This window comes from Patagioenas fasciata, chromosome 1, assembly GCF_037038585.1.
Source record: "Patagioenas fasciata isolate bPatFas1 chromosome 1, bPatFas1.hap1, whole genome shotgun sequence".
NCBI lineage: Eukaryota > Metazoa > Chordata > Aves > Columbiformes > Columbidae > Patagioenas > Patagioenas fasciata.
Window position 1 is genome coordinate 142,732,750 of NC_092520.1, and position 15,641 is coordinate 142,748,390.

At 40.8% G+C, this 15,641-nt stretch overlaps 1 protein-coding gene across 2 annotated transcripts in view; it reads right to left on the reverse strand.

The window, feature by feature from the left end:
* Nucleotides 1–15,641, reverse strand: part of KIAA0930 (KIAA0930 ortholog) — a 96,806-nt gene that overhangs the window by 15,202 nt on the left and 65,963 nt on the right. The window contains exons 3-4 of one of the 2 annotated variants that reach the window (XM_065844209.2): nt 3,692–3,796; nt 2,458–2,535 (exon numbers count right to left, since the gene is read on the reverse strand). In XM_065844209.2, the coding sequence (XP_065700281.1) occupies nt 2,458–2,535; nt 3,692–3,796 (183 nt within the window). Of the gene's footprint in view, nt 1–2,457; nt 2,536–3,691; nt 3,800–15,641 lie in introns of both variants that reach the window. The other variant, XM_065844199.2, reaches the window with a different exon arrangement.

Below are 15,641 nucleotides of genomic sequence, written 5' to 3' on the forward strand. Positions count from 1 at the left end.
TCACACGCAAGTTATCAGATACTAGTTGCTCCACAATAAATGTCCCTGTGCGTGTCTGACCTCTCACCATCCTATGGCACAGCTAAGGTATCCTACTTTTCATTAGCAGAGAAAACCACCATGAGCTGCCTTTAAGTTACTGCAATGCGCCGCAAAGGAAAAGCACACACAGCAAGAAAGTTCCCACAGAGTTGCTGACTTAACACTATTTGCTTGTACAGTTAATTTCATTGTTATTGTTTGCTTAGTGTCACAATAAGATCAACATCACTCAGTAATGGGAAGCACGGCCCTCAGGAGGACAAGTGCTTGATTTATCTTCCTCTTCTGTTTCTGTTTCTTTCTCTATCCACTGTGCTTCCTCTTGCACGTTCCTCTCTCTGAAGCATTTTCTGAACTCCTTCGGTCACTTCACTCCCCAAAAACCTATGTTTAAATAGCTAAAGGCTTTAGATTTTATGATTCCAATAAGATTAATGAGCAGGTAAAGAGGGAGAAGAATTCATACCACGTAGCTTTCTTTGCTTCTACCTTTGTTTACAAACAAAGCTTTGAATTAAAGAAACCTGTCAAATCTTAGCCCACTGGGAATGTGTTGAAAGCTCTGAATCTGCCTGGATTGTCAGGCTTGTGATACTCTTGCTACAAACTATTCAACACAAAACATGACTAAGGGTAGGATTTTAGATATTCTTGAGAGGGTTGATTTCCTTATTTGTACTTATGAAGCCTACATGCACGTTTAAATACAGATAATAAAAAGAATCACACAGAATCGACTGGGTTGGAAAAGACCTCAGAGATCATAAAGTCCAACCCTTGGCCCAACTCCAGTCCATTTACCAGATCATGGCACTAAGTGCCACGTCCAATCTCAGTTTAAAAATCTTCAGGGATGGTGAGTCCACCACCTCCCCGGGCAGCCATTCCAATCCCTGACCACTCTCTCTGTAAATACTTTCTTTCTAATATCCACCCTAAATTTCCCCTGGCAGAGTTTAAGCCCATGCCCCCTTGTCCTCTTGCTGACTGCCTGGGAGAAGAGACCAATCCCCACCTGGCTATAACTTCCCTTCAGGTAGTTATAGAGAGTGATGAGGTCACCTCTAAGCCTCCTTTTCTCCTGGCTTCTGTTCATTTAAAACTAAGAGCCTCAATGGTGTATGTTACAACTAAATGTCCTACTGCAAATATGCTTTCTATGGTATATGGAATTGCTTTTTCTCTCTCCACAGATCAACTTCATGATGTTGAAATGTTACTAATATGTACAGGAAAGTCCTAATGCGTGCTGAGTTTCTCCTAGAAAAGGGAGACAAAGAAAAATTTAGACACGGCCCCACAGTAGGAGCCTCTAGGAAGGAGGAACAGAAAATCTCCTCCTCATTTTGAACGCTGCTCACACGCAGAGAGGGCATGTCCTGCATCCTCATCCTCCTAGTTTTCAAATCTGCAAGTAATATTTACAGATTTTTCTCAAAAGAATTTTGCAGAAGTTAACTGGGGGTGTAATCTGGACTAGTAAAGAGTGGAAAAAGCAATGAGAAATAAAAGGCTTAAATCAGTGGTGTAATGTGGTGTCTCAACAGCAGCAGAAGGGAATTATGTGCCTAACTAATGAAAATTACAACTACAATAATCGGCATTGCTAGCTTTGTTTGTAGGCAAAGCAGCAATCATTTTAAAATGGTAAAACAAAATTAAAGGATTAAAGAGCATCAGTTTATTTTAGGAAAAGCCACAAAAACAGCTGAATGAGCTAAAGGAATGGAAATGTCTGGGAAAAACAGCCTTTTAAAGGCAACAAGAACCTTTTAAAGAAGGATTTCTGCCAACTAGGAGAAGTTGTTGCAAGATCTGCTGGAAACTAAGAAATCTGGGGTTTCTTGTTCCTACCTCCTCTATGCTTATTATTCAGTCTCCTCCACTATGCTAAACCCTGGATTAACTGTATGCTGTGCACAAGCAAGTGGAAGAAGTCTTTGGTGTGGAGATGGAAGGAATGAGCAGTTTGAGAAAATAAGAATCTCATGAAACAAATAGAAATTTAGTAATCAGTAAATTGTCTACTATTTAATAGCCGTACATTACAGATTTACCCTGAAGGCTTCTCACAACTCAGGTCTCATGCCATTTCAGGTTTCCCCTCAGATTTGTTAACAGCTGGGCATGCTCCCCCCCAGCACTCCTCCTGCCCAAATCCAGTAGGCAAAGATATAAATCTTGAAAGCATGCAGAGGTCTTTACAATTTTTTGAGAGGAGCTATAAAGGGCATTTAGATCTCACATTTAGATGACTAGCAGGAAATGTCACTAAACAAAGACTTGAGATGCTTCACAAGGAAGCATCTGCCAGAGCACAGCCTGAGAACAACTGCCCTGGGTTTTGATAGTTTTTAGAATTAGGTAATATTGCTTGCCAGCTTCTTATCCACAGTAATAACAGAGTAATCTCACCTGAGATTTCTTTTTGTGAATGTGAATATCTCCTCCATCGGAGCGTGTGCACACAGCACATGTCACCACATAATCCAGCTAAAACAGGGCACCAGAGAGAGAAATAAAGGTTTAGAGTCAGAAAGACAAAACATTCATGTGCATGAAGCAGAACACATTCTTTTTTTTTTTCAGCTGTCTAGCTAAAAAGTAAAATATTTTGCTAATGCCATTTTCTTTATTCTCTTTACTGAGCCTCCTACAATTTCCAGGCCTGTGTTTATTAACTCAGTGATACTGAATTCTTTTGCACAGATGCTTGCTGAGGTGCACAACCTATGGGTAAAGAAACTCCTGTCAATACTGTTTAACACTAGTTTACTGGCCAGCTGGGGAAATTAGCATGACACACACATAAGCACACTTTAAGGCAGAAGTGGAAAATATATCCTCCTTTTGAAAAGCGAAAAATAGAAACAGTAGTGAACACAAGCCCCACATTAGAGAGGTCAGAAATCACTAACGTAGCCTGCCGAACAAACTGAAAAACTTGTAAAGAGCAAGCATGATAGCTCTGGACACTCTACCCAGCTGTAACAGCATCTCTGAATTCTGACTGTTCAATATCAAATAAAGGCAGAAACTGCTCTCTGCAGAGAAGTTCTGCAATGAGACTTTTGGGAGGAAGGAGAGAGAATGAAAACAATTTATTTTCCAGGATGCGTGCAATGAGCCAGCAGTGCCTCATTCTGAGATCATAATCAACAAAACTTTTAAGGGATTTCAAATGACTATAGTAGTGTTCAGCTTCCCTAAGCACCAATGTAACATATGCAATAACTAAACAACCTAGGAGTTAATTAAAGAAATAATTTGTGCTAGCTTCATGTTTCTGCCAACAATAAAAAGAAGTTTTATTAAAGTTCTGATGTCAAGAGCAGCAAACTCTCAGTGTAATACATAACACCTTTACTGCTTTTCCACTTGGCAGTTCCCTTTCTTAGCTGCACCCATACTGTGAACTCTAACAGAAATGTTGCTTGTCTGACAGAGTTGTTCGGTCACAAAAACTATTAAACTTGACAAAACTTTCCATTCTGCAAAATTTTGTTACAGAGCGTAAAATTCAGCCCAGCTTCACTGAAAAATAAACATCTCTGTTTATGTTCATTTAGACTCTGAAAGGCAAAATAAAAGCCCTGTTTTCTTGATATACTCCACAAGTGTTCAAAAATTTGATAAGCATCACTGTTACCTTCTGTAGGATGAGGTTCAAGTAGACGCTCTCTTCCCAGTCAATGTCGGGGTCTCCCAGGCCAGGAAGCTTCTTAGAATCTCTCCGGTAAACTTCAACTTCAACCTGCTAAGAAAATATCACATCTCCTTGAAAAATACTACCTAAAGGTACTTAAATGCAAAACAAAAAATTGACACCAGAAGCTGCATGTTGTGTACCTTCCTGCTACGTTGTTTTTCTTTTTTTTGTCAGGATGCGATTTTGCTAACCATGCAAGGTCAGCCCTCGTGGAAGGGTTTGTGTGGAAGTGAAGCAGGGGGACAGGGGATATGAAAGAGAACAGGTGAAAAAGGTATCTGCAGGGACATCTCAGTTTTGAACAGCAGCTTCATTATGATGGGTATGTTTTACCAAAAATGAAATTAATAAAATCGGGAATACAGACACATGTATTTCTCTTAACACAAACCCTCAGAACCAAACATGTCATAGAATAATAGAATCATTTCAGTTGAAAGGGACCCTCAGGATCATTCAGTCCAACCATAACCTAACTCTAGCACTAAACCATGTGCTTAAGAACCTCGTCTAAACACTTTTTAAATACCTCCAAGGGATGGTGAATCCACCACCTCCCTGGGTAGCCTGTTCCAGTGCCTGACAACCCTTTCCGGGAAGAATTTTTTCCTAATATCCAACTTTAACCTCTCCTGATGCAACTTGTGGCCATTTCCTCTTGTCCTATCACTTGTTACTTGGGAGAAGAGACCAACACCCTCCATGCTACAACCTCCTTTCAGGAAGTTGCAGACAGTGAGAAGTTCTCCCCTCAGCCTCCTTTTCTCCAGGCTGAACAGCCCCAGCTCCCTCAGCTGCTCCTCATCAGACTTGTGCTCCAGGCCCCTCACCAGCTTCCTCACCCTCCTCTGCACTCTCTCTGGTACCTCAACGTCCTTCTTATGATGAGGGGCCCAAAACTTAACACAAGATTCTAGGTGCGGCCTCACCAGTGCCGAGTACAGTGGCACAATCACTTCTCTAGTCCTGCTGGCCACACTATTCCTGATACAAGTCAGGATGTTGTTGGCCTTTTTGCCCACCTGGGCACACTGCTGGCTCCTGTTCAGCTGGCTGACTGATGCTCAACATTGTCTAGCAGGTAGTTGTTTCTTGTTGCCCACTGGGGTGGGAGTCTCTGTGAAGATGAAGTCCACTAATCAGTACCTCATGGGGGACATTCTCGTAATCCCTCCTCTAAAAGTTTCACACTGACAGTACTGGTTGGACCCAATAACATGTGAGACTCACAGTTGAACTAAAACCAAGCAAATGAAGAATCCCAAATAATCTCAGAAAGCAGAAACAGCTCTACCAATGCTAAAAAAAATGAAGCAACTAGATAAATACAAAACTTCAGCTGATGTAGTACACAAAGGTAAAGGATAGTTTGAAACTTAAAAAATCTGCAGCATGGCTTAATCTCTGAATTGGTGTGTAATAAAAATAGGGTGACAAGTAGTATACTAAACAGATGTCAAAGCTATGCACTATCTTGACAGAATACCTGGAAAAGCATTTGTTTCTCTTTGTCAAATACCTTTTTTTATTAAAACAGTAATGTACTTTAACAGATGCTTAAGAAATATCTGCAACACTGTGACCAGTTCACAAAGCTGTAAACAGGGCAATTCACAACCTTTTTTTTTACTTTGGTCAGGGCAGACAAAGAAGGGTAGGGCTGATGTGTTAGAAAACAGGTTGTCACAAAAGTCAGAATATGTGGATTAAATCAAATGGAGTAAGATTAAGCCCTATAGTAACTGTATTTATTTCAGCTCCTCTGTGATAAAGCTACAAGACTTAAATATAGTGAAGAACAGTGAAACAGTACAATATTTCAAGACTGACACTATCATCTGATGCCACGAAAGCCGAATGCACTATTTTCTATCATCATTTTTTAAACTTACAAATAGATTTTAAAAATGCCTATAGACTCATACATCATCATTCCTTTGGGGTTTTTTTTATATTTCTTCTAAAGCTCCTAACCATGATTTTTCTACTGGCAATGTAATCGCACAAACTAATGAGAGTTACTGTAAAAAAAATAAGATGTGAGCAGCTGAGGGAAGTTATCTAATTTAAATTCATCTCCAAATAAACAAAGGTGATATTTTGCACTTCCATGCCTAAACACACAGAAACATCACATTTGCAAGATTCCAGAAATACCCTATGAAGCAAAAGCCATCCTGTGTCTGAAGGAAAGACTCAGCGAGAGGACAGGGTGAATGCAGGACTGAGTAATTGCAGGGTAAAATTCCAGCTCTAACTAATGCCAGGGTGAGAACAAGGCTCAGCAGACACCACCTCAGTCTCTTCTGCCTCCATATCTGTGCAGCCTTAATTTTAATCCAGGCAGAGTTTAATTTCCTCTTAACAATAAAGTTTAAGCCTCCTTTTGCAGAAGTCAGTCACCAATTTTTTCTGCTGGTGAAATTAATTCACATGCTGAACTACTTCTCCCCAGCAATTACAAAGCCATTGCACAACAGCTCTTTTCCAGGAAGTCCCCCGAAATCCTGTCACAGATAAAGACAAAAAAAGGGCCTTTCTTTAATCACATGTTGCCTATGCACTAGTTTGGGGTAGAATTCCCAGGCGGTACAACCTGTGGGTTATAGCATGGTGGATCACCATGGATTGCCATCACAGCCATTCCCTGAGCCAAGTGCTTAAGCCACTCTGTATTCCAAATGCAGTGAATGCAGGGAATTGAAGAAATTCTGTCTTTTGCCAGGCAGTAAACTGCAGAGGATACAGACCTCTGTTCAACAGGTCAAACTGGGCAGGACAGGGGTGACCTGTTCCCAGATAGAAAGGAGCTCTCAGCAGCCAGAACCCACAGAGGCAGCGCTCATCCGACATCGGGAAGGCAGCAGATGGACTTCCACACGCTCTCCACGGCATTGGCGTCTGCTGGACGTGTTTTGCAGCTCCTGCTCGTGCCCAGGTGAGTGTCCCTAGTGACTCTCAGAGGAATGAACCGGCTACACCAAGAAGCCAGCGTTTGCTACAGCAGCCAGCAGTTCTGCATGCCTGATTTCCTGCATCACCACAGGATTTGCTTTATAAAACGCTCCTCACCAGGGTGCTATAACAAGCAGGACCACCACTTCCCATCTGAGTGGTAAGATGCTTCACAGTGCAGGCACCCAAATTACAAGTAACTTTTGGAAAAAAAGAAAAAAAAAACCTCAGCCCTTATCTCATAAGCACCTCTATTTGTAACATCTCTTTTACTAATTTCTGAACAGTTCTTCCAGAAATAGCAAGAAGCTGTCCATAAGACATCATGGCAGAAAGCAAAGTGCTAAATCTGGGTTGGTCAAAACAAAGAGCACTTTCCAGGGGCTTGATTTCCCATGCAAGTGCTGCGGCTCACAAATTAATCTCAGCTACCCTCTACTGCCATGGTGCTGGACATGTGAAGGTGGCCATGAGGTTATTATACGAAATAAATCAACAGGCTCAGTTCAATACATAGCAAATGATCCTGCTGTCACTGGGACACTGCAGAATCTCAGGTGAGGACAAGGACACAGGAAAGTCTGGAGCTGACTCCATTCAGACCCTGTAGCCACTTGTTCAGCATTAGCCAATAAAGGAGGCATCCAAATCAACCATTAAACACAACATACAATTTTAAAATACCTCATACAAAGAACTTTAAACACAAATTTTCACCATTCCATACATCTTAACCACTATTGTTTATAATCAGCAATCTAAATTTCTTGGCGGCTGACCTAATTTCTCCATGTCCCAAGGAAGCCTGCTCAGCATCTGTATGCTTATCTGCCTGGTATGAGATATAAATGGCACACGTGCCAAGAACATAAAATCAAAACCTGAAGCCTCAGAAAGCCCTATTACTCAGGCTCCTTACATGCAGTTGTAAAGTCACATAAATACTGTAGAAGCAGCTGCTTTAGCTGACACCAAGGGATTGTCTTCATTTAAGTCCCAATCCAAAAATCAAGAGGCAAGTACTAACCTTTTACATTTAAGTGAATAATTTCAAGAGAATATAAGCATTTGAGATTGGCAGCGTGGGAAACAGAAGACCAATTTGTTTGCTGTCCTGAGCACTACGTTCTCAGACATCAAGAAATAGGGGTGCTGTCAAAATCTCAATGAGTTCCAAGTAACAGAAACCGCTGAGTTTAAGTAAGTTAGTGTTGCCAGTGCTGAGCACAGCGCTTCCTCAGTGAAGAGAAACACCTTCACTACAGAAGCCTTTATATTTACACAGAAATCATATGGTAAATGTGAGACTAATATTTTTATATATATATATAAATTAGATACATATAAAAATATGTATATATAAACAAAAAATTAAAATGTAACTTCTTTGTTTACCTCATGCTTTTCATCAGAACATCATTTTGTGATATTGTAGGTTTAATTCATATTGTTATGTGTGGCCTTCTGGAGTTAAGAAATTATATGGACTGCAGAACATGCTGGATTTCAGACAGCTGAGTCCTCCTAAAAAAAAACAAGTCGGTCCCAGTCGGGGATCCAGGAGGTGCCGGGTCTTTTCCCAGGTCTGCTGCTGATTCACTTGGCCATGCCTCACCTCTATGCTTGTTTGGCTTTAGAATAGATGTGCCTTCCTGCAAGCATGAAAATATACTAATAGAAAGAACTACATAAACACTAATTTATTCCCAGTGAAATCCAAAAGCCAAGCTGGATATTTCCTCATTCAAGTCAAGATAATGGCCATTCTACAGTTTCAGCAAGTTAAAACACACTATGCTACCTTTATAAAGTTTTCACAGGGTTACTGAGCTAAGCCCGTAAAGGAGAATTACATCAGCTAGGCCGACATGTCACAGACATTTTATCCTTTTACTTCTTCACAAACCCCAGTTAAACACATTTGACTAGACAGTGCCTGGGAAAATACCTTATTTTGAGAACTCATTCCAATGATCAATCATCATCTTGGCTGAAAGTGTGCAACTTCATTTAATTCAGCTGCTTTCCTTTTGACAGCCTCTGGTTCTTGTCATGCCTATTTCCACTATATCAAGAAGCTCTTTAATACTCAGTTTTGGTTTGGTGTTTTTTTGTTGGTGGTTTTTTGTTTGGTTGGTTGTGGTTTTTTTCCTGTTGTTGATTTTTTGTTCGTTTGCTTTGTTTTGTGGGGTTTTTTTGGTGGTTTTGTGTGTGTTTGCTGTCTTTGGGTTTGTTTGTTTTGGGTTTTCGTGGTTGTTCTGTTTGTTTGGGTTTTTGTGTGGTTTTTGGTGTTTACTGGTTTGTTGTCATTTGTGACTCTTGCAGATAAACCAGACAAAACTCCTTTAGGAGTTCTCCATGCCTTTCAGCAGGGCATCTCTGTTCCTTTTCTATCCTTTCAGCATTTTACCAGCACTGGAGTTTTCTGGTACCAGTACAGCGCTGGTGTAGACACCCTTACTCCTCCCTCAGGATTGTACCTTTCCTGCAAAGCAACACATCTGCATGGAAATAACTCATACAATGTGCATCGCCTGTCCTTTCCAGAGCCTGTGTGCACTCCTGCCACAGAAGTATTGAACTATATCAATAAATGGATCCATGTTTCCTAGGGGTTGAGCTGTGCAGACCGACAGTCATGCCCTCGTAATTTATGCAGCATCAATGTGTGTCATCTGCAAATCTGAATCCTGTGTAATTTTACAATCCCAGCCACCGATCCCTGTGGAGCCCCCTGACAAACACCTCCACCCTTTCCACATTCACCTGCTCCATTTGACCATTCCTGCCAGCCAGGACCCCATCATCCTGCTTTTCTTCAGCCCATTTCTTTAGTGCTCTTGGCAAACATTCTGGCCACCTTCTTGCACAGCTCTCATGGATTAGTGTGGTCCATCTCTGGGACTTCATGGGCTTTTGTGCCACAGTACTTGTGCCTACTCTGGAGTGAGAGCAGAGGTCCTGGAGACCCTCACAGACACTTCCAGTTGCAGCTACTCCCACCCACAACACACATTATTAGCAAGACTCTCGTCAGGGGTTATCATCTGCATGAAAAGAACATGCTACGTGCAAGGTGCCTATTAACACTGATGTATTTTACACACAGAAACACACCTTTTATAGATTTATATATTATGGACTGATTATCTTTACAAAAGAACTCAAGCCATCCAAGGTCTTGTACTAGAAGCCAATATAATGCATGTGTTAAGTTATAAACTTACAGGCAGCTGGAACATTTTTATCATAAAACACAGAAAAACCCATCTAAGACCTCAGTCTAGGTTTAAAATTGTTGTGATAAACTGGATACTTTTCCCACAATGCCTATTTGTTCCCCAAAACTTCCAGAATACAATCAATCTTTTAAATTGGTATTAAGAATATGATCACTGGGATATTTAGATCCTCCCCCCCACAAGAACAACTCTCACTCGGGAGAGCATTAATTCTATAGAGTTCCCAAGGCATTAGAGCCATTTGCTGAAACCCGTGTGAATCGAAAACCATCTTGTTTGCACTGCTTAGCGCATAAACCTTTGAAAAACCCCTTCAAGGAAATCTACAATCAAAATCAATACAGGCTGTCAGCTGGGCGGCACAGAAAGGATGGGGCAATAAGAATAGGGTTTGTAAGAAGTGCTATTCTGTTGGCATTCAGAAGCCATCCAAAAAAAAACCACAAAAACCCAAACCAAACAGATTCTGGCTTTCTGTTAAAGAGAAGTCTAATGGGATTACAGGTCTATCTAGTGGTAGCACCACTTTTCAGATTTTTTTCAGACCACATTCAGTAAAAAACAGCAAAGGGGAGGCAGCTGAACATAAAAAGGGAGAAGAAGAAGATACTGTGAACAAAATTCAAGACCATTTCCACAATACAAGTTCATCAAGGAAATACTCCTACTATCTCCAGCATAGGCTCACTCCTAACAAAGTTATCTAAAAGAAAACAATACATTCACCTCTCCCTTATAACTTTCAGAATATTTTTAATCTAAAGATGTAGCAACCCTAAGTTTTGTATCAGCTTCACAAATGTTTCAAGCTAATTTAATACACTAGTGGTGAGAAAAAGAAAGGGTTCTATTGATTTCTGCATCTAAAAAAAGAATAATAAAAAAGTCAATAAGCTACATGATCATGATTTAATGCAGAGCACTCTGTCCTGGCCAGGACATTTTATGGTATTTTTACCAGCAGGTGTCAGGTCTGAGAGCAGCACATTTTAGAAGGCAGATTCGGTCTGAGCCAAAGCTACCCAGAGGAGGATGTGTGTGCAGCAAGTCCTGTTCACCTTGCTCTTGGGGAGGGGGTGGAGGTAATTCACTGAAAAAATGGAAACGTGAAAAATAAGACTGCTGCCTGTAACCCAGCAGCAATACAGATCTGTGTGACAAATGCTGAAATCTTTGCAGTGTCCCTGGTGCTTCCTACAGCTGATCAGAACAAGGCTGGCTGCACAGAGAATGCCCTGCCAAAAATTTGCCAAAACGTGTCCAAACTTTCCCTACAGAGCAGAGGTACCGTTATGACACCATCTGCTTCTTTGGGCAGAAATTTCCCACCTCTGGACCGCTAAGACACAGCTCACTCTGCTTCATTGCGTATGTACTCGAACATATCAACATCATGATGCAATTCAGAAGGAAAAGACAGTACCTCAGGAGCTGCCAGGACTATTTGGCACAGAAATACAGCGTTTTCTCAGAATGAGAAATCACCACAAATGGCGTGGAGGTCACTACTCTCTTCTCCAAAGACTTTGGCTTCACAGGTATTTAACAAGCTGGGAATTGCAATAACACAGACCCGCACACAAAGCAGTGGTTTTGTGTTTTGTAACAGGCTTCCAAGCATCATTATAGAATATACACCCGATAAGACAACATGAACTGATCCGACCAAGTCACCCATGAAAATCCATCTGCTCACTCATCCGCTCCGCACCGACAGACCTGTCTCTATTAAATGGGAAGAAAATCAAAGTAGTCTGGTATTTTCTGGAGCGTGCAGAGAAGCCCTGTGGGAAGGGAACATCCCCAGTCCTGTCACACAGAGAAGCTGCAGAAGGGACAATGACATTGACAACAGATTACGTTATAAGCCTTGCCTAGAATATTTATATCCAAGATAACACTTAAAAGAGGACAACTGTATTTAACAATGCAACAATGTACTAAAATGAAAAAAGAAAAAGACTCTTTCAGATGTCATACTGAACCTTCTTCTTAGGATTATGGCTACTGTAATTTTTACTGGCAGTAACTGTAGAGGACAATAAGAAAGCCCTCCAAAACAAAATTCCAGTTCCCTTTGCCCAGATACTATTCATTATTTAGAAGTTGCACCAGATCCTCTTGGAACACACTCTGGAGCCCACATAAAGGCAGCATAATATCCAGTAGCTATGGCAACTCAACACCCACCTTAGCTATAAAGCTGAAACAATGTCCACTGCAATAATGGGAATATAAACTGTTTCGTGCAAGAGACAAAAGTTCAGCTACAGGCAAAACCACCCACTTCCTAAAAATTCACTTCAATATTAATTACTTAGAATTCTCTCCCGACAACCACTTCGTATAATCAAAAGCCAAACCAACAGAAAGAGCAGTAAATTATCTAGAAAGCTGACTGTAATTTAAGTCTCTGAATAAATCAGAACAGGCAGAAGATACCTCACACTTCAGTGTCTTGCAGAGGTTCCTTCAAAGGTCTGAATGGGACAGTTTGCATGCCCAACAGCAGTTGCTCGTCTTTTCATGATGCAATTACCCAGGAGAGTCTATTCACAGCTTTGGACACCCTCTTACATTTGTTGGCATGAGAAATGTTGGGTGATGGTAATTTCTGCTACTCATTCATGATCTGCAGGCAAGAACTCTTGCAGCCTTATCATCCCAAAAGGCAGTATTTATGCCCTACTGCTGCCAATACCATGCTGATATTTAGCTTCAACATTCAACTTGGAAGAATTACTGCAAATGTTAAATGTATTTGTGGGCAAGGACAGGGGAAGGTGTTCGCTGGTAGAATGAGAGCCTTGGAGAACATTAATGGATTATCTTCTTTCCTCACCCAAGTTGGAGGATGGCTGATGACACACAAAAGGTGTTGCTGCAATAGACACCACTCCTAATTCAGCCCACAGTAATCAGAAACAGGGGGTTCACAGGTGGCTACCAGCAAACATGCTTTTTAAATTTAGAAGTAAACAAACAAGTCACTCTGTTTTGTCACACTTATCTCTAAATGTGAAGCTCATTCAAGTCAAAATCATCCAGACTAGTTTGCAAGAATAGCTACAATAGTTCCTACCCTGAAGAAGCCCTGTTAGTTTAAATAAGCAGTTAAACTTGTTGCAAAATGTCTCCTCCCCTCCTGTCCTCTTCGTCACATCTCTTGCCTGTATTTAGGGCTCCACATAAGCAGCAATGACCTCACGTGAATGTGGGATGACCAGATAGATGTCAGAGCAAACCTGCAATGTGCATATAAAGCTGTTGGGTAACTGATATAATGGTGCATATAATGGGAGGGAAAAATGCAACATCTGGTTTAAGAAAATGGGACTTACACAACTGAGTTCCTTCCCACTCCTCCCCATCTATCAAATGCATTGGTCAACTTCAGACTAAACTTGACAGACATCTCACAGATTGTATCATCATGACAACCAGTTAATCAGACCTCTACATTTAACGGGAATTAAATTCTTCCCACTGAAATGAATGCCAAAATTCTCAGTAACTTCAGAGGAGCTGGGATTTCATCTCGAGATTTTCCAACTATTTTTAACTTACACACCTCAAGGTAAATTTGACATTGGTGTATCTACAACAGTCTAGATCGAAATGTTTAAAAACCAGGCAAACCACTGTAACTATGATAAGATTCCAAAGAGGAATAATTACATATGACATTTATTAATACGAAGATTCACCACACAGAATCTTTTCTTTTGGACCAAAGTAATTTGCTGGATTTATAGACCTATTTGCAGTCCTATCACTAAAAGCCACAGGCCTTGTAAGGTTTATTAGTCTTCATGTAAGAAATATACAAAGCAACAGTAATGGTTTTAAATGAGGCAACGAGTGCTGGGGAAGCTAAAAAGAAAATGTGATTGTATAAAACACTTCTATTTGATACAAAAATACAAAGGACAGTAAAACACTGCATTATAAAAATATAATTTATATTTTGTTGTCACTTAAAGACTCCACTTGCAATTACAAAAGTGGACAAATATGTTTTGGAAAGACAGCCATTATACGGAAAAATTATTAGCATGATTTTCATGATATGATTATTTTTTTTATTCTCAAGGATTTATACTGGTTATAGAGGTTAAAACAGGCAGTGATTTCACCATATTTGATAAGGTTCCCAATCACAGAATGGTTTGGATTGGAAGGGACCTTGAAGATCATCTAGTTCTATGCCCTGCCATGGGCAGGGACACCTTCTCTAGACCAGGTTGCTCAGAGCCCCATCCAGCCTGGCCTTGAACATTCCAAGGAATCAACCAAGGGCATCAACCACCTCTCTGGGCAGTCTGTTCCAGTGTTCCCCCACCATTATGGTGAAGAATTTCTTTTTATCTCTAATCTAAAGCTACCCTCTTTCAGTTTAAAGCCATTACCCTTTGTCCTATCGCTACATGCCCTTGTAAAAAGTCCTTCTCCCACTTTTTTTGTAGGCTTCCTTTAGGTGCTGGAAGGCTGCTATGAAGTCTCCTTGGAACCTCCTCTTCTCCAGGCTGATGACTTAAGTTTAGCTTTCATCAGGTAAAGAGCTAGAAGTACACTTTCTTTTCATAGTTAATTTGGGATTTTAAAGAGAGTAAAATGACTAGGCTGAATGCTCTCCTTTCTAACAATCAAACAGGACTTAAATCCTTAAGGGAATAAGATGATTATGAACTAAATGGCTTGGGAACTTTTTCTTGGGCTAACCAAGAGCTTTTATGGAGAAAGTCTCATATACCTATGAAGGAGAGCAAAGCAGGGCTTTATTCCTTGAACAAAGCTCTGAGCAAGATGTGCTAAAATTCTAATCTTGCACCACTTCATTATAGGACCCTCTTCTATCTTCCACAGACTAATGCACAGTAACACTGAGAGGCTCAAGCGGGGGATAACAGAGGTAACTGTACCCACAGACCAGTTAACTCATCACCTGTTCACTGAACAAGCACAGTCATTGCTGAAGCTAGAAGACAGCAGTGTCAACTCATATGCAGCCTTTATTCCCTCTCATTTCTTTTTCTCTTGATATGCAGTTCCCACTACTCACATGAGTGTCAGTGCTGCTGTAATTCCTCACAACCTAATCTTTCTCCTGTTACTGATCTGGTTGCAGATGATAGCCTAATGACATAAGACTGCTCTAAAGTCAAAATTTTAGCTTACCTTAGAGTGAGAAGTGCTCTGATTTGTGAAGACCAGCCCTTGAAATTCAAGGTTAACGGTGCTGCTCATCATCCCAAATGCTTTCAGGAAAGAGGAGGCACCACTGCAAACATCCCCCAACTTCAATCCCTTGGCATCCTCACCTTCCATCCAACTGCACTTTTGGGGGAAGAACAAACTATGGTCTCTGACTAGGTCTGAACTGAACGGTAAAGCTTTAAAAGTCAGACCCCATTTGTCTCTAATGAGACAAGAGTAAAAGGTGCACAGGGGAATTTACAGCATCAGTTGGCAGCTACAAACAGCAGCCTCCACCCTCTTCAAAGACAAAAGACACCCTCCTGTAATCTTTGTACTGCACCAATCTGTAGTAAAAAATACTCTTTGCCCTCCTCATTTGAGGGCACACACCAAAAGCTATTTCTTTTAGATCCTGCACAACCCTGAGATTGTGTTTTCTCACTGAATTATTTCTTTATTATTATGGAAGTTTACATCTCAGTAATAAAGAAATC